Source organism: Neomonachus schauinslandi, chromosome 1 (assembly GCF_002201575.2).
Source record: "Neomonachus schauinslandi chromosome 1, ASM220157v2, whole genome shotgun sequence".
Taxonomy (NCBI): domain Eukaryota; kingdom Metazoa; phylum Chordata; class Mammalia; order Carnivora; family Phocidae; genus Neomonachus; species Neomonachus schauinslandi.
In genome coordinates this window covers 189,465,795-189,486,226 of record NC_058403.1, presented here as the reverse complement: position 1 = coordinate 189,486,226, position 20,432 = coordinate 189,465,795, and the positions used below count along the sequence as shown (strand labels likewise).

Here is a 20,432-nt window from a genome sequence, read left to right as displayed (position 1 = left end):
TCAAATCCAGGTCTTTCGGATTCCAAAGCACAGGATTTTCTCACATTGCTTCTGGGAAAATAAACATACTAGCTAACATTGCTCGAGTACCGTATTCCAAGCACTGTGCTTAGTGCTTTATATATATTGGTTTTAATCTTTACAGAAGTTACAAACAGGCAACAAATAAGTTAAATGAGTTGGATGATGAGTTGCTTGAGCACTGGGTGAACAAACCAAAGGACACATTCCCTGCCTAAAATGAAAACTGATTCTCAGCTCCATTTACCACTGAAGGCCCAACATGGCACGGTCTTCCCACTTTTTCAAGAAAAGTAAAAGATCTGGATTGTGTGTGTGTGTGTGTGTGTAAAATCTTCTAATTTTGAAATGTTGATAGCCAATTCAAAATGTGTTTAAACAAAATAAAACACAGCATGAGACAAATAAAACTATCGGCATGACCTATTCAGATAGCAGGGCACTGGTTTGTGAATCTAACTGCATAGCCACTCTGCAAAGCAGGCATTGCCGTCTCTGTTTTACAGATGACGAAAATAAGCTAGGTGACACAACAAGTAAATATTGGGGTCAGGAACAATCCCAGATCTTCCCAATATCATTGAAAGTCTATAGTCTCTCCATTTTCATGCAACCTGTATTCAAACACTGGTTTATTTCAATTTCTTTTTTAAAAAAATCCTGGGTTGCCTCAAAACAACCCTCAGACAGTAACAAACAAAAACCAGACCATCAGGACTACAAAGGAAAACTCCTTAGGAGGCAGCTATGAGGGGTGCCTGGGTGGCTTAGTCGGTTAAGCGTCTGCCTTCAGCTCAGGCCATGATCCCAGGGTCCTGGGATTGAGTCCTGCATAGGTCTCCCTGCTCAGCAGGGAGCCTGCTTCTCCCTCTGCCCCTCCCCACCACTCATGCTCTCTCTCTCTCTCTCATTCTCTCTCTCTCATAAAAATAAATAAAATCTTTTTTAAAAAGGAGGCAGCTATGAAGAGAAGTTGTAAGTACTTATATTAAAATTTTTTTAAGTTATTTATTTATTTATTTTAACTAATCTCTACACCCAATGTGGGGATTGAACTCACAACCCCGAGATGAAGAGTCGCATGCTCTTCCAACTGAGCCAGCCAGATGCCCCTCATATTTTAACAAGAGTTCTTATTAGCAAAATATTTCTTTTAGCCCTATAATTCTGAGTTTAGCAATTACTTTTACTTACCTTTCATTTTCTTTTCTATGTTTTGAAGCTATGTTGTTTAATAATATGTTTGCAAAGGTTTTTGCTTTGTTTGTTAGGCCTATCTTCAAATCTTCACAATCCAAACGCACCATAGGGTAATGAACCCACTGAGGCAAAAGCATTATTTCTGAGGCAAGACTGAAAAATCTTTCTATAAACTTAAAATTTAAAAAAAAAGGATTTAAAATTCAGATCCAAGTATATTACTTGCACAGCTAAAAACCTTTAAAACAAAGTACAAACTCTTGAGCAAAGATACCCTAAAATTGTCCCACATGGCTCCCGCTTACATTTCCAACTTCATATTCTAGACCAGCCATGTACTGCATTCCTATGTTACCTGTTCTACAGCTGTTTTGGTTCATTTGATAGTCTCTGAACACCCCTAAACCCTTTTGGTCTTTGTTCATGTTACAGTACCTCTCTTCTCCACCTATAAACATCTACTTCAAAGCCTAGTTCATTTTTCACTTCTTCAAGAAACCTTCACCAATCTTCCAAAGCAGAAACAATCATTCCCTCTTCTTTGCTTCCACAACACTTTGTTCACATTTCCATTCCAGTACTTACGTCCACATGTCATAGTGGTTACTCCTATGTCTGGCTTGCAGGCCAAATATAAGCTCCTCAGGACAATGTGTATGTATTATTTATCTTTATGTCACCAAAATCTTGCTAGATGTCTGAATGTGATTGTTGAAGCAATGAATGAGTAAATGAATCACTAAAGAAATTGTTTAGTGAACCTATAAGCTTATTAAAATGATATTCTGAATAAGAAATTCTATTAACTTTAGTTGAAACATTTACTTTCCAGAAAAAAAAAACCCTAATTAAAAAAAAGAAAGTCAAAGGCCTTAATGAAAAACAGAATTACCACTTACCTCTGTGTATTCATCAAAAGTATGATCTTCTGCCTGAAAAGTCTCTATCATCTCATCTGCAGTCCCATCAAGAAGCCAATTGTATTTTTCAACTGAAAATTAATAATCTAATTTAAATCTCAATAAGACCCATTCAAAAAGATAAAGTGCTTTTTAATATGATCATGGAAAGAAGTAGACTATTCAATTAAATATTATTAATAATTAACATATATTAACAGGAATAGAATAAAATAGACTTAACAGGCAAACCAGGTTAAACGTGGTATTTTAAAATAAAGAAAATAGTGTAGGTAATGATCTTACAATAACTTAGAGGTACAGATAAGCCAGTTAATAGCAGGTTTTGATTAAGAGAATGTTAAATAACTATACTGACCCCATACACCCTTGAAGAGACTGTAAAACTGAGCTGCAGTCTCTTCAAAACTATTCTTCAGGGTGCCTGGGTGGCTCAGTTGGCTAAGCAACAGCCTTTGGCTCAGGTCATGATCCCGGAGTCCCGGGATGGAGTCCTGGGATGGAGTCCAGCATCAGGCTCCCTGTTTGGTAGAGAGTCTGCTTCTCCCTCTGACCCTACCCCCTCTTGTGCTCTCTCTCTCACTCTCTCTCAAATAAATAAATAAAAATAAAATCTTTTTTTAAAAAAACTTCTTCAAAATTAAAAATTATCTTATTTTAAAACTTGATTTAGCTTTCTCCTTATTCCAACATCTCTTCTCTCTGCTTTTTTGCTTTATTACTCTGTTCCTGTTAACATTCACCCTTTGGACTAAACAACAGAATTCAAGTTTCTTGAGTGTGATCTTTGATTCTGCCAAAAGCCATGCCAATGCTGACTTCTGGCTCTTCCTGCTTTTTTCATAACAGCCCCAGACAACCAAATACTTTACCAATGTCCAGCAAAAATAAAAATGGTATTCTTTTATGATAAAAGGTATAATACTACATATGTGATATATACCGTATGTCTCATAATGTTTTCTTGCACCTTCTAAGTTATGATGTACTGCCAACTTCAGTGTAGTAAGAGCCCATTGTAACACATGTTCAGGAAGTTGTGTGTCAAGATTTACAGTTGGTGAAGTTCCTGACAGCCAAGAGGGAACTGTTTGGACATTCTAACAAAAATTAAAATGACAATTTATGAAACAAATATCTGTGCAATTGGTCTATATATAGATCCTATACAATATTTTTAAACATTCTTTTCAGATTTCAATGGTCCAAAAAAAAAAATAACTTGATGCAAAATCATGATTTAAAATTGTATAGTTTGGGGCACCTGGCTGTCTCCGTCGGTACAGCATGCAACTCTTGATCTCGGGGGTTGGGAGTTTGAGCCCCATGTTGGGTGTAGAGATTACTTAAAAATAAAATCTTAAAAAATAATAAAATAAAATAGAATTATATAGTTTGTACTCTAATATAAAAACTTGAGTTAGTTTTCTATCATTCAACAAGTATTTATTGAATCACTATAATGTCTAAGTGATTATACTAGAAAGTAGAAGGAACAAACATGACATGGATCTTGTCCTTAAGAAGCTCACAACTATGTAGAGAGGATGAAATGGACACATAAATACCAATTCCTAACTGTAATAAAAGTTCTAAGAAGGAAAACATCATTTCTAGCCAGGGAACTTTATCAAAGAGAATGTACTTTCTAACTTAAAATAACTTTGAGGATGGAAATAAAACAGAGTTATAACATTTGATGTATATGTCCACTTATAGTTTCAACTCCATTGAAAATTTTGAAAGAGACCCATATAAAGAAACCCCATGGATAAGGATGGAAGAATACCTGTAAAGCTTCAGTTATCCGCTCTACCAAACCCAAAACAACATCTTCCAAATCTTGAAAGGTAGGATAAAATTCCATTTTATCATCATCAAATGTCAGTTCCATCTTAAATATTGGCAGCCCACGTTGATCTTCTTGGTCAAAGAGTTTCACAAATCCTTCTACAGTTCTCTTTAAGAAATCCTTTAGCTGCATGATATCATAAATTATTACTTTAGAATGTACAAATTCAACCTTTAACCTTTAGTTCAAAATCAGTGAGCTATTACCTATAATTAAGGCATTCTATCAGTCCGTTTAGTCCTCACAATTTTCTTCATTCAGCACAATATGTTCCTACTAAATTTGGTGTAAAATAATAAATAGAACAATATATGCAAACTTTAATTTTTTTATAGAATATCAATAATCTTAATATGGCAACTAGAATTTTCCACATTCTTTAGTAATTCTTCCCCTGGTACAGAAAACTAAACAACATGGTGAAGACTAATGGGAGAAAAGGCCGGACACCTGAGGGTTAGGGTGTTATGAGGTGACATGCACATGAGCTGAGGGACAATGGTATAGAGCTATCTCCTAGTGTCAACTGTTAAATAATCAAGGCTTTTAAGACCCAGTTACTAAACCCTTGGATGGTTGAAAATCACCATGGTGGGAATATTTACACCAGGAAATTGGCAAACACTACAAATTAGGGCTTTTCTCCCCCACCTCCAAAGCCGGATTTCCAGCACATCACTAGGTGAGGGTGAAGCCACTGGAACTGAGAAATGTGCACCATAAGTTACCAAAGTATGAATAATGCATTCTTTTTTTTTTTAAATAAAAAGATTTTATTTATTTTAGAGATGGTGGGGAGGGGCAAAGGGAGAATCTCAAGCAGACTCCACACTGAGTGTAAAGCCGGACCCAGGCTCCATCTCACAACCCTGAGATCATGACTTGAGCTGAAACCAAGCATAGGATGCTCAACCGACTGAGCCACCCAGGTGCCCCTGAATGATGCATTCTTATGTAGAAACAGCTATTGGAAATTTAGCCAAGCAGATAAATGCAGATCTAAAACCATCTTCAAAATGTTCCCCATCTCTACTTCTTATCAAATAATCACAGTCCTCTTAAGAGGATAAAGGTAAAAAGGAAATCATGTATATTAATTACAGGGTTATATACTAGATATTATATGTGTCCTTTTAAGGATACATTGAAAAATTTATGGGGGCTGCTTGTGCGCGCGCAAGGCTTGAGCATGAGCCGGACTTGACCGCGAGGCGGAGGCAAAAGCCACCGCCCCCCTCTTCCCCTCCCTTGAGTGAGGCGGTGTGTTGGCCGGAGAGAGATGGGGGGCACCCGCCCAGTCTGAGCCTCGGCGCGGGTGCCTCTGTCTCACGCAGCGATCCTCGCGGGCCTCTAGTGCGCTCCCTGAGCCCCAGCAGCCTCTACCCGGCGGGCGCACCCCGGCCGGCGAGGAGGGGACGCCCGCCTGGGTGGGTACCTGAAGTCACCTGCTCTGCGCGAGAGGCAGAGGAGGCCACAGCGGTGGCACAACTACAGAGCTGCGGGGTCCATCCGACCCTTACCCTCAGCCCAGGAAGTAACCAATGCGAACATGTTGCAGAAACATTCACGAAGTGGCTGAAGGGGGAAGGAAAAAAGTGCCACTGCCTATCAGAAAAAAAGACCAAAAGAAAACATGGCAAATACAACCACCAAGTTCTGTAAAGCACTCATCAATGGTGATTAAAAACCTGGCCTGCCAAATTTATGAAAACAACCCTCAGCTGAAAGAATCCCTTGATCCGAATACATCTTACGGGGAGTCCTACCAGCACAATACTCCATTACACTATGCTGCTAGACATGGGATGAAGAGAATACTAGGGACTTTTCTTTTTGGTAGAGATGGAAATCCAAATAAACGGAATGTGTACAATGAAACATCTATGCATTTGTTAGGTATGGGACCTCGAATTATGATATCTGAAGGAGCCCTTCATCCTCGCTTAGCACGGCCCGCAGATGATTTCAGAAGAGCAGATTGTCTGCAGATGATCTTAAGATAGAAAGGAGCAAAACTTGACCAAGGAGAATATGAGAGAGCAGCTATTGATGCTGTTGACAACAACAACAAAACACCCCTGCACTATGCTGCTGCCTCAGGGGTGAAACCCTGTGTCCAGCTTTTAGTAAAACATGGAGGAGACTTGTTTGCTGAGAATGAAAATAAAGACACTCCTTGTGATTGTGCTGAAAAGCAACACCACTAAGATTTGGCTCTCAATCTGGAATTGCAAATGGCATTCTCACGAGATCCTGAAGCTGAAGAAATAGAAGCTGAATATGCTGCATTAGACAAACGAGAGGCTAAGCTCATGGATCAACTATGAGAGATTGATATTAAAAGGAATTGGAAATAATTCTCTCTTCCCTGAGTGCCTTTCACATCTTCTAAGATTTTAACAATTACTAATATATTTGGGTAAATAAGTACCCATTTTTCATTTTTTAACAATAAGTAGGTTTTACCTATATAATTGGGGAAAGCTGTTTTCATTGTGGAAAGAAATAAAAACAAATTCTTCTGTCATAAAAAAAAGAAAAAGAAAAATTTATGGAATCTTTGGAGATATTGTCCAAAAGGGAAAGTTTTTATTCAAAACCATTTTTATAGAATTGTATTTCTACAATAGCAAAAATTTGAGAAGCCCATAAATATAAAATATAAATTAATATTTTCTTTAAAGATGATCAGTTCCATTTCAAACCAAGATTTTTTTTAGAAAAAAATGATAATCAACCAACTTGGGATTTCATATGTTCAAAAAGATATTCACTAGGATAGTCCTTTGTTAATATTCTCCAATAAAGCTATGGATAATTAGTTGATAGCCTTTAAGCATGAGCCCAGTAATCACTCATAATATTGACACATACTTCTAGACTTTCTTTTCATTTTAGATTACTTCAGATACTGCTTCAGAAAAGTATTTTTATGCTAAACTAATTTAAATAAAATTATTATAAAAATATTTTTCTTAACTTATTTCAAAATACTTACCTAGCACTATGTCTAAATAGAATTTTATTTAAAATAATAAACTATGGGACGCCTGGGTGGCTCAGTCGGTTAAGCGTCTGCCTTCGGCTCAGGTCGTGATCCCAGGGTCCTGGGATCGAGTCCCGCATCGGGCACCCTGCTCCGCGGGGAGCCTGCTTCTCCCTCTGCCTCTGCCTCTCTCTCTATCTCTCATGAATAAATAAATAAAATCTTTAAAAATAAAATAAAATAAAATAATAAACTAAAACATCAGTTTTAAACTCAACACCCCAAAAATGAATAATCCAATTAAGAAATGGGCAGAAGATATAGACATTTCTCCAAAGAAGACATACAGATGACTAACAGACACATGAAAATATGCTCACCATCACTGATCATCAGGGAAATACAAATCAAAACTACAATGAGATAGCACCTCACACCTGTCAGAATGGCTAAAATCAACAACATAAGAAACAATAGCTGTTGGGGAGGATGTGGAGAAAGGGGAACCATCTTGCACTGTGGGGAATGCAAACTGGTGCAGCCACTGTGGAAAACAGTATGGAGGTTCCTCAAAAAGTTAAAAATAGAACCACCCTACAATCCAGCAATTGCACTACTAGGCATTTACCCAAAGAATACAAAAATACTAATTTAAAGGGATACATGCACCCTGATGTTTATACCAGCATTGTCTACAATAGTCAAATTATGGAAGCAGCCCAAGTGTCCATAGATAGATAAAAGGATAAAGACGATGTGGTGTGTGTGTATATATATATATGTAAATATATACACACACACAGAGATGAATATTACTCAGCCATAAAAAAGAATGAAATCTTGCCATTTGCAATGACCTGGATGGAGCTAGAGAGTATAATACTAAGTGAAATAAGTCAGTCAGAGAAACACAGATACCAGATACCATACAATTTCACTCATATGTGGAATTTAAGAAACAAAACAAATGAGCAAAGGGGGAAAAAAGAGAGAGAGAGGCAAACCAAGAAACAGACTCTTAACTATAGAGAACAAACTGATGGTTACCAGAGGGAGGGGGGTGGAGGAATGGGTTAAATAGGTGATCAGGATCAAGGAGTGCACCTGTCCTGGTGAGCACCAGGTGATGTATGGAAGTGTTGAATCACTATATTGTTCACCTGAAACTAATATTACACTGTATGTTAACTAACTGGAATTTAAATAAAAATTTAAAAAATAAAGTAAAATAATAACTACTCTTATTAACATTATTATTTAAGATATATAGAACATATTTACCTGATTTGACATAAGTGTGGAAACACAGTTATAAAATGCACCCAATTTTTCAGGTTTGATGGCTTCTAGAGTTTCCTTCTTGGTAAAAAGATTTATAACCTTTGGATACCATGTGTTCATTATCTTCTCTTCTGCCTTTTTAGCTTGTATTGATAGATCATTTTTCAGTGATTCACAATCAATTGGCCCTTTAGCTCTATTTATGAGAAAAATAAAAATGATTTAAAGCAAATGATAAATACTGGTCTTAATACACAATTCTTTTTAAAAATAAGATAAATTAAAAAAAATTTAATCTGAAGAAAAGTTCTCAAGACTTATCAATTTTAAAATGTATACAGTCAAAATATAAAGACTCAAGCAAGTGACATTCAAATCTTAAATGTTAGAATAAATATGAGATTTTACCTAATCCCTGTTAAATCTAGCAAAACTGAATTGGAAAACGTCGTATAACCAAGATCCAGCAATATTTTCATAGTTGGATGAACAATGTGCAAATTAGCTGATATTTGATTTCTGGTTTGCACATAGCTAGAATGCCAAGGATTAGAATAATCCAGTCCTCTGGAAAAGCAAAACACCAAATCAAACAGGATTCAAACAATATGCTCTAAATTTTAGGAAATAATAGTTATGACATGCAATTAGCATAAACCAGGAGAAGAGGAAAATATGGTCAGCAATGGAAGCTTTAGGAGACATGCATGTAATAAAAATGCATCAAGATCTTGAAAGTGCATTATCTTCAGAGAGGACAGAGACCACTTGTGGGTAAGGCAGATTGACGGGCCAGGTGGGAGTGCCCTGCTAACTTCCACTGTGCTCTGGGTCAGTTACCTTGGGTAGAGATAAAGGAACTCAGTCCTTGGAACTGGGGAGAAAGGATGAAGAAATCTCTCTGGCATACACCAAAGCTTACTTAAGGCCACATTGACCTATATATCCGTAAGGGTTCCCCTAATTGTGTAAGCAGCAAATAGACAAGTTCAGAGCAAGGACACCTTCAGGGAAAAAAAAACCAGTAGTGCTATTTTTTAGATGTATTCAAAATACCTTTGAGCCTCACAATTCCAGACTTAAATGTAAGATCAGCTTATTTTCAATCTGTTATCAAAACCTAGATGCAATTCTGTTTTTAAAATAACTTACTGGGGCACCTGGATGTCTCAGTTGGTTGAGCCTCCGACTCTTGATTTAGACTGGGGTCATGATCTCAGGATTGTGGGAACGGCCCTGCTGCTGGGCCTTGTACTGGGTGGGGAGTCCCCTTGGGATTCTCTCTCTCTCTCTCCCTCTGCCCCTCCCCCTGCTCATGCCCTCTCTCTCTCTCAAATAAATAAATAAATCTTTAAATAATAATTTACTCACTCAGGGGATGTAGGTAAAGGGCCTCCTTCATCTTCAAGCCATTTAACTGGAGGTTTCACGAGAACACTCCTCACTAAAAAATATATATGCATTAATATTTCTTGAAAACCCTTGCAAATCCTACTCAAACAAAAGTTTCTAACTTTTGATATTGGAAAACATAGTTTATTGAGCATTAAAGTGAGAAGAAAAAAATCCCTTTATTTGAAAAAAAAGCAAGTTCTTGGTACTATTTGGTGTTACTTTGGGTGTGAATTCAGATACAGTAAAGCTTTAAGTTTTTAGTTTTTTTTTGCATTCTATCTATTCAAAGGCCACTTAAAAACTTATTCCAATAAAAACTGCAAATGTTAAATCCCTAATAAACCTCCCTAAATACAGTAATATTTTTTATAATTCTGTAAACAGTTTAACTACAGACATAAAGACAAAGAGAAAAATCAAAAAGCTATTAGCTAATAAGCACATAAAAATTACACAAAGTTCCCTCAAATTACAAGATTTTGACTGGATAATAAGCTCAAAATAAAAACTTTTTTAAAAGTAGATTTTTTTTTTAAAGATTTTATTTATTTATTTGAGAGAGAGAGAATGAGAGAGAGCACATGAGAAGGGGGAGGGTCAGAGGGAGAAGCAGACTCCCCGCCGAGCAGGGAGCCCGATGCGGGACTCGATCCAGGGACTCCAGGATCATGACCTGAGCCGAAGGCAGTCGCTTAACCAACTGAGCCACCCAGGCGCCCCTTAAAAGTAGATTTTGAGAGGAGCAAGATGGAGGAGGAGGAGGAGACCTAAATTTCGTCTGGTCCCAAAAATTCAGCTAGACAGTTATCAAACCATTCAGAACACCTACAAACTCAACAGGAGAGCAAAGAAAAGAATAGCAGCAATTCTATGAACAGAAACGTGACCACCTTCTGGAAGGTAGGACATGCAGAGAAGTGAATCCAAGGCAATATTCGGGAAGATACCCCGCAACTACCGGCAGCAGAGCACAAAATTGGAACTTTTAGAAGTCTGCTCCGCTGAGGGACGTCACTCCACTGGACCTCGCTCCAGTGGAACCCTCGCTGGGACAGTGTGGTCTCAGGACCCTTGGGGTCACAGAAAGACCGGGGGTGCCTGAGTGCGGCAGAGCTCCCAGGTATTGGAGCGGGTAAGCCGGCTGCAGAGACAGAGCCAAGGAGTGGGCTTTCAGCTCGGGGTTGCCATAAACCGTGATCCGTGGCAGTCGGGCCACTGCTCCTCCAGCAGGGACCCAACAAGCGGCAGATCCGGGGAGACTCCCGTTCCTCCCCTGGGAGGAGCAGTGCGGGAGCGCACCGCAGGGATCTGCTAAGTTCGGAGACTCCACACCGGGTCATGTGCCAGAGATAGAAATGCTGGATCACAGGCCGAGTGAGCACGGAGTGCGGCCAGAGACTGGGGAGATGGGAGTGATTGCTTTTCTCTGGGGGCTCAATGAGCAGTGGGGCCCCGAGTTCTCAGCTCCTCTGGGGAAGAGATTGGGAGGCCACCATCTTCACTCTCGGCCTCCAAAGCTGCACGGAAAGCTTGCAGGGAACAAAAGCTCCCGAGAGCAAACCCCAGCAGATTTCTTAGCCTGGACCCGGCAAGGGCGGGGCAATTCCGCCTCCAGCAAAGACATTGGGAACCGTGGCAACAGGCCCCTCCCCCAGAAGATCAGCAAGAACAGCCAGCCAAGACCGAGTTTACCAATCAATGAGAACGGCAGAACTCCAGCGCTAGGGGAATACTGCACATAGAATTCATGGCTTTTTTCCTATGATCCTTTAGTCTTTCAAAGTTAATTTTATTTTTTTTTCTGTTCTTTTCATTGAATTTTTCTTCTTTCCTTTTTCAACCAACATCTTATCAATTCCTTTTTTAAAATCTTTTTTAATTTTCATTTTTACACCCATATTCTATCCCTTCATTGTATTTAACCTTATTTTTTGTATATATATGTTTTTCTTTCTTTAAAATTTTGGGATACAGTTTCTTCTAACAGACCAAAATATACCCTAAATCTAGCATATGACTTTGTCCTAGTCTCCCGTTTGATCACATTCCCTCCTTTTTTCTTTAATTTTTTCGGTCTTTTTTCAACCAACTTATCAATTCCTTTTTTAAAATCTTTTTTAATTTTCATCTTTACAGTCATATTTCATCCCTTCATCGTATTTACCCTTATTTTTGTATATATATTTTTTTTCTTTCTTTAAAATGTTGGGAGGCAATTTCTTCTAACAGACCAAAATACACCCAAAATCTAGTTTGTGGCTCTGTTCTATTCACCAGCCTGATCATATTCTTTTTTTTTTTTTCCCCTTTCTTTTCCTCCCAGTTTCGGGTCTCTTCTGATTTGTTTAGTGTATATTTTTCTGGGGTTGTAGTTACCCTTTTAGCATTTTGTTCTCTCATTCATCTATTCTTCTCTGAACAAAATGACAAGATGGAAAAACTCACCTCAAAAAAAAAGAACAAGACAAAGTACCGACTACCAGGGACCTAATCAGTACAGACATTAGTAAGACATCGGAACTAGAGTTCAGAATGACAACTATAAAGATACTAGCTGGGTTTGAAAAAAGCATAGAAGATGCTAGAGAATCCCTTTCTGGAGAAATAAAAGAACTAAAATCTAACCAAGTCAAAATCAAAAAGGCTATTAATGAGGTGCAATAAAAAATGGAGGGTCTAAATGCTAGGATAAATAAGGCAGAAGAGAGAATTAGTGATATACAACACCAAATGATGGAGAATAAAGAAGCTGAGAAAAAGAGAGATGAACAACTACTGGAACATGAGGGGAGAATTCGAGAGAAAAGTGATACCATAAGACAAAACAATATTAGAATAATTGGGGCCCCAGAAAGAGAAGAAAGAGAGAGAGGGGCAGAAGATACATTGGAGCAAATTATAGCAGAGAATTTCCCTAATTTGGGGAAGGAAACAGCCATCAAAATCCAGGAGGCACAGAGAACCCCACTCAAAATCATTAAAAATAGGTCAACACTCTGACATCTAATAGTAACACTCACAAGTCTCAGAGACAAAGAGAAAATCCTGAAAGCAGCTCGGGACAAGAGGTCTGCAACTTACAATAGTAGAAATATTAGATTGGCAGCAGACCTATCCACAGAGACCTGGCAGGCCAGGAAGGACTGGCATGATATATTCAGAGCACTAAATGAGAAAAATATGCAGCCAAGAATATCCAGCTAGGCTGTCACTGAAAATAGAAGGAGAGATAAGCTTCCAGGACAAACAAAAACTAAAAGAATTTGTTAACACCAAAACATCCCTACAAGAAATATTGAAAGGGGTCCTCTAAGCAAAGAGAGAGCCTAAAAGTAACATAGACCACAAAGGAACAGAGACAATATACAGTAACAGTCACCTTACAGGCAATACAATGGCACTAAATTCCTATCTTTCAATAGTTACCCTGAATGTAAATGGGCTAAATGCCCCAATGAAAAGACATGGGGTATCAGAATGGATAGAAAAACAAGACCCATTGATATGCTGTCTGCAAGAGACTCATTTTGGACCCAAAGACACCACCAGATTGAAAGTGAGGGGGTGGAAAACCATTTACCATGCAAATGGACATCAAAACAAAGCTGAGGTAGCAATCCTTATATCAGACAAATTAAGATTTTAAACCAAAGACTGTAATAAGAGATGAGGAAGGACACTACATCATACGTGAAGGGTCTATCCAACAAGAGGATCTAAAAATTTTAAATATCTATGCTCCTAACATGGGAGTAGCCAATTATATTAGCCAATTAATAACAACATCAAAGAAACATATCGACAATAATACAATAATAGTAGGGGAATTTAACACGCCCTCACTGAAATGGACAGATAATCGAAGCAAAAGATCAACAAGGAAATAAAGGCTTTAAATGACACACTAGACCAGATGGACTTAACAGATATATTCAGAACATTCCATCCCAAAGCAACATAATGCACATTCTTCTTGAGTGCACAAGGAACATTATCCAGAATAGATCACATCCTGGGTCACAAATCAGGTCTCAACCAGTACCAAAAGACTGGGATCATTCCCTTCATATTTTCAGACCACAATGCTTTGAAACTAGAACTCAATCACAAGAGGAAAGTTGGAAAGAACTCAAATACATGGAGGCTAAAGAGCATACTACTAAAGAGCAGCTAAAGAATGAATGGGTCAACCAGGAAATTAAAGAAGAAACTTAAAAATTCATGGAAACAAATGAAAATGAAAACACAACTGTTCAAAACCTTTGGGATACAGCAAAGGCCATCCTAAGAGGGAAGTATATAGCAATACAAGCCTATCTCAAGAAACAAGATAGGTCTCAAATACACAACCTAACCTTATACATAAAGGATCTGGAAAAAGAACAGCAAATAAAGCCTAAACCCAGCAGAAGAGAATTTATAAAGATTAGAGCAGAAATCAATGAAATAGAAACCAAAAGAACAGTAGAACAGATCAATGACACTAAGAGCTGGTTTTTTGAAAGAATTAATAAGGTTGATAAACTCCTGGCCAGACTTATCAAAAAGAAAAGAGAAAGAGCCCAAATAAATAAAATCATGAATGAGGAGGACCAACAACCAACACCAAAGAAATACAAACAATTATAAGAACATATTATGAGCAACTATATGCCAACTAATTAGACAATCTGGAAGAAATGGATGCATTCCTAGAGATGTATAAACTACCAAAACTGAACCAGGAAGAAATACAAAACCTGAACAGACCTATAACCACTAAGGAAATTGAAGCAGTCATCAAACATCTCCCAACAAACAAGAGCCCAGGGCCAGGCGGCTTCCCAGGGGAATTCTACCAAACATTTAAAGAAGAATTATTACCTATTCTTCTGAAACTGTCCCAAAAAATAGAAATGGAAGGAAAACTTCCAAACTCATTTTATGAGGCCAGCATTGCCTTGATCCCCAAACCAGACAAAGACCCCATCAAAAAGGAGAACTACAGACCAATATCCCTGATCAACATGGATGCAAAAATTCTCATCAAAATACCAGCCAATAAGATCCAATAGTACATTAAAAGGATTATTCACCACAACCAACTGGGATTTATTCCTGGGCTGCAAGATTGGTTCAACATCCGCAAATCAATCAATGTGATACAATACATTAATAAAAGAAAGAACAAGAACCATATGATCCTCTCAATAGATGCAGAAAAAGCATTTGACAAAGTACAGCATCCTTTCTTGATTTAAACTCTTCACAGTGTAGGGATAGAGGGTACATACCTCAATATCATAAAAGCCATCTATGAAAACCCCACAGCAAATATCATTCTCAATGGGGAAAAACTGAGAGCTCTCCCCCTAAGGTCAGGAACACAGCAGGGATGTCTACAATCACCACTGCTATTCAACATAGTACTAGAAGTCCTAGCCTCGGCAATCAGACAACAAAAAGAAATAAAAGGCATCAGAATCAGTAAAGAAGTCAAACTCTCACTCTTTGCAGATAATATGATACTTTATGTGGAAAACCCAAAAGACTCCACCCCAAAACTGCTAGAACTCATACAGGAATTCAGTAAAGTGGTAGGATATAAAATCAATACACAGAAATCAGTTGCATTTCTATAAACCACCAACAAACAGAAGAAAGAGAAATTAAGGAGTCGATCCCATTTACAATTGCACCCAAAACCATGAGATACCTAGGAATAAATCTAACCAAAGAGGCAAAGAATCTGTACTCAGAAAACTATAAAATACTCCTGAAAGAAATTGAGGAAGCACAAAGAAATGGAAAAACGTCCCATGCTCTTAGATTGGAAGAACAAATATTGTGAAAACGTCTTTGCTACCTAGAGCAATCTACACATTTAATGCAATCCCTATCAAAATACCATCAACTTTTTTCAAAGAAATGGAACAAATAATCCTAAAATTTGTATGGAACCAGAAAAGACCCCGCATAGCCAGAGGAATGTTGAAAAAGAAAAGCAAAGCTGGTGGCATCACAATTCCAGACTTCAAGCTCTATTACAAAGCTGTCATCATCAAGACAGTATGGTACTGGCACAAAAACAGACACACAGATCAATGGAACAGAATAGAGAACCTGGAAATGGACCCTCAACTCTATGGTCAACTGATCTTTGACAAAGCAGGAAAGAATGTCCAATGGAAAAAAAAACAGTCTCTTCAACAAATGGTGTTGGGAAAATTGGATAGCCACATGCAGAAGAATCAAACTGGACCATTTCCTTACACCACACACAAAAATAGACTCAAAATGGATGAAAGACCTAAATGTGAGACAGGAGTCCATCAAAATCCTTGAGGAGAACACAGGCAGCAACTTCTTCAACCTCAGCTGCAGCAACTTCTTCCTAGAAACATCGCCAAAGGCAAGGGAAACAAGGGCAAAAATGAACTATTGGGATTTCATCAAGATAAAAAGCTTTTGCACAGCAAAGGAAACAGTCAATAAAACCAAAAGACAACCGATAGAATGAGAGAAGATATTTGCAAATGACATATCAGATAAAGGGCTAGTACCCCAAATCTACAAAGAACTTATCAAACTCAACACCCAAAGAACAAATAATCCAATCAAGAAATGGGCAGAAGACATGAACAGACATTTCTGCAAATGGCCAACAGACACATGAAAAAATGCTCAATATCACTCGGCATCAGGGAAATCCAAATCAAAACCTCAATGAGATAGCACCTCACACCAGTCAGAATGGCTAAAATTAACAAGTCAGGAAGTGACCGATTTGGTGAGGATGCAGAGAAAGGGGAACCCTCCTACACTGTTGGTGGATGCAAGCTGATGCAGCCACTCTGGAAAACAGTATGGAGGTTCCTCAAAAAGTTGAAAATAGAGCTAACCTACGACCCAGCAATTGTACTACTGGGTATTTACCCCAAAGATACAAATGTAGTGATCTGAAGGGGCACATGCACCCCAATGTTTATAGCAGCAATATCCACGATAGCCAAACTATGGAAAGAGCCTAGATGTCCATCAACAGATGAATGGATGAAGAAGATGTGTATACACACACACACACACACACACACACACAATGGAATATTATGCAGCCATCAAAGAAATGAAATCTTGCCATTTGCAACAACGTGGATGGTATTATGCTAAGCGAAATAAGTCAGTCAAAGAAAGGCAAGTATCATATGATCTCACTGATATGAGGAAGTTGAGAAACAAGACAGAGGATCATAGGGGAAGGGAGGGAAAAATGAAACAAGACGAAACCAGAGAGGGAGACAAACCATAAGAGACTCTGAATCTTGGGAAACAAACTAAGGGTTGCTGGAGTGGAGGTGGGTGGGAGGGATGAGGTGGCTGGGTGGTGGACATTGGGGAGCGTATGTGATATGGTGAGTGCTGTGAATTGTGTAAGACTGATGAATCACAGACCTGTACCCCTGAAACAAATAAAACATTGTATGTTAATTAATTTAATTTAATTTAAAAAATAAAGTAGATTTCATTTTTTTAAAAGTAATCTCTACACCCAAGGGGTGTAGGTAAAGGGCCTATGTGGGGCTCAAACGTACAACCCCAGGATCAACAATCGCACGCTCTACCAACTGAGCCAACAAGGCACCCCTCAAAATAAAAACTTTAAATTAAAATAATATCTAAGAAATACATATAGCTAAATACATAGATGCTCATTATTCACATTTCTACTTGTGATTGGAGGGGTGGAGAACAAAAGTCAAAGAAGCTTGGCGTGTGTTAAATGCTACTTACCCAGATACCTCTTCATGCTTTTTTCAAAGTCACTTGACACTTCATTTATGAGACTTTTCATGAGTTCTTCTCTTTCTTTCCCTTCCTTTAAAGACTCAGGTATCAGCATTAACATGTGATCCAGCCATTCCTGCTGAATAGGTACTATAGGACTGCTTTCTACACATTGCTTCATATAAATATAGTTGAACTGAGAATATAATAAGAAAAAATAAAGTGTTCTAAATGGTGTAGAATTTCAGCCTAACTCCTGAGCTCTGTCTATTCAAGACAACATTTTTTTCAGAATAGAAGTATTCTGAAAAATAACATGTTTTCAGAATAAAAACATTTTACCCAAAAGTATGACCTACAAAGAAACCATTTTTTAAGTGGTCAGTTTATATTTATTGAATGAATAAGAATTGGAAATTGGGGGCGCCTGGGTGGCTCAGTTGGTTAAGCGACTGCCTTCGGCTCAGGTCATGATCCTGGAGTCCCGGGATCGAGTCCCGCATCGGGCTCCCTGCTCGGCAGGGAGTCTGCTTCTCCCTCTCCCACTCCCCGTTTGTGTTCCCTCTCTCGCTGTGTCTTTCTCTGTCAAATAAATAAATAAAATCTTTAAAAAAAAAAAAAAAGAATTGGAAATTGGGACCAAAGAGTGGGCTAGGGAAGCTGGGTGTGCCCACGTATTATCTACTCAAACACTGAAATATTTAGCATCAATCCATTTGAAATGGATTTCCAAATGAAACCAGAAGAAACAGAGAGGGGCTCCAATACAGCATACCCAAGTGGTCGCGCAGAAACAGAACCGATTAGAATTTAATCTGGAGGGGGGCATCTGAGTAGAGTAAGAACCAATTGGTCACCTCCAGGATAGTGTGAGATAATCACAAAAACAAGTTGATTTAGGCACACCAGAGCCTCAAGCAGGAAAGGACCCTGGTAGGGAATGGAGGGCCTGGAGTGGTGGACCAAACAGAAGTTCATAGCCTCAAAGGATTCAAATAGGGAAACCTAAAGAGTAACAGGAATTGGGAAGAGGAGAAAGGGATTATTTACAACCTTTATGTTGGACAAAGGGCTCTAAGCAATATAGACCTCTATTTCTGAAGCACATCAACAATATACAGCAGGTGTCCCTGCATTTCATGTCACTGTTACATGGCTAACCTGTGATCACAACGGCTCTGTGTCCTGGATGAAAACAGTCAGGGCTGGAGGAGGGAGCCCTGCCAGGGAAGTGAAGGCAGGGTGGCAAGTCTAGAGGTTCTTCCCACTGGACCCGTATGTGGTAGCAGCCAAAATGAATTTCTAGTAGGTGAAATGTCATATACTTCATAAAAGGGGCTTTGTAGATGAAGCATGAGTGAACTAGATACAGAAGGCAATCCCTCAACTTTTAATATGTAGAAGAATAAATCATACTCTCTGGAGCCCTCATGTATGAACTATACATTCACTGGAGGTCAGGTGTCTGGGCAGGAAAACATTTTGCTCTGTCTTTTCAAAGAAACCACTTTATATTTTTCTTTGTTTTTGATAAGTTCTTGTCAAATTAATGTTCTTTGTATACTTTTCATTTTCTCAAGGCAAAACAAAGATCCTTTGTTTAACTTATTATTCCTTCATTCAACAAATATTAATTCAATGAATATTCATTGTTCCAGTAAACAAAGACAAAGCCCCTGCTCTCTTGGAGATTATATTCTGGTACAATAGCAGCATAATTTTATAAATTCTCCCGTAACAATAAGTAATCTGACAAAAATAGACAAGTACAAGTAGAAAGACAATACTTAATCTTGTTTACCAAGATATTTTAACATGAAAATTTAAGTTTGTCTCAAAATTAATTTAATGTAATCCCAATAAAAATATCTGCATACATTTTTATAGAACTAGACTTATTGAGCCTAAAGTTCATGTGGAAAAATAAACATGTGAGAATCGCCAAGAAATCCCTGAGAAAGAATATCTACAAGGGAGGACTAGCCCTAGGAAACATTAAAACATACTATAAAGTCTCTCTAATTAAAACAGTGTGGAACAGGAGCCTGGATAGATGGACTAGCAGAAAAAAAAAAATGAAAGTCCAGAAATAGGCCCAGTATGTAGGAAAATTTAGCATATGATAAATGTGGTATCTCAAGAAGAATATTTTAAAAAATAGTTCTGGGACAACTGGCTAGCCATTTGGAAAAAGAGAAATTTAATCCATACCTTCCACCATACACAAGAGTAAATTCCAAATACATCAAGAATTTAAATTAAACAATAAAACTACACAAGGACAAAAAAATGGATAAATTCTGCTATAATTGAGGGTAGAGGAAAACTTTCTAGCTATGATTCAAGTTCCAGATACAAAACAAAAAAAACAAAACAAAACAAAAAAAACGACTGACAAATTCTGACTACATAAAAATTAAAATGTTTACATGGCAAAACAAGTCACAATAAAAATGATCAAAAGACAACTGACAATCTGGGACAAAAGATTTGCAACGTGTATCTCAAAGTATAAAGAATGCTTAAAAATGTAAGGGATAGATGAAATTTGAGGACATTATGCTGAATGAAATAAGCCAATGACAAAAAATAAATATTATATAATTCCACGTATATGAGGTATCTAGAGTAATCTAATTCATAGAAATAGACAATAGAATGGTAGTTGCCAGGGACTTAGGGAAGAGAGAAATGGGGAGTTGTTTAGTGAGTATTCAGTTTCAGTTTTGCAAGATGAAAAGTTCTAGAGATTGGTTGTGCAACTATGTGAAGAAACACCACTGAATTGTACACTGAAAAATGGTTAAGATGGGGGCGCCTGGATGGCTCAGTCCGTTGAGCATCCAACTCTTTGTTTCAGCTCAGGTCATGATCTCAGGGTCATGGGATCAAGCCCCGTGTCGGACTCCATGCTCAGCAGGGAGTCTGCTTGAGATTCTCTCTCTCCCTCTCCCTCTGCCCCTCCCCCCCTGCTCGTGCACGCTCTCTCTCTCTCTCAAATAAATATTTTTTA

At 38.1% G+C, this 20,432-nt stretch overlaps 1 protein-coding gene across 1 annotated transcript in view; it reads right to left on the bottom strand.

Annotated features, from left to right (window-relative positions):
- The window catches only part of DNAH12 (dynein axonemal heavy chain 12), a 226,315-nt gene that overhangs the window by 187,772 nt on the left and 18,111 nt on the right, over positions 1-20,432 (bottom strand). The window contains 8 exon segments of the mRNA XM_044916801.1: positions 1,216-1,394; positions 2,121-2,212; positions 3,085-3,241; positions 3,931-4,119; positions 8,261-8,456; positions 8,669-8,827; positions 9,632-9,704; positions 17,426-17,615. Coding sequence (XP_044772736.1) covers positions 1,216-1,394; positions 2,121-2,212; positions 3,085-3,241; positions 3,931-4,119; positions 8,261-8,456; positions 8,669-8,827; positions 9,632-9,704; positions 17,426-17,615 — 1,235 coding nt within the window.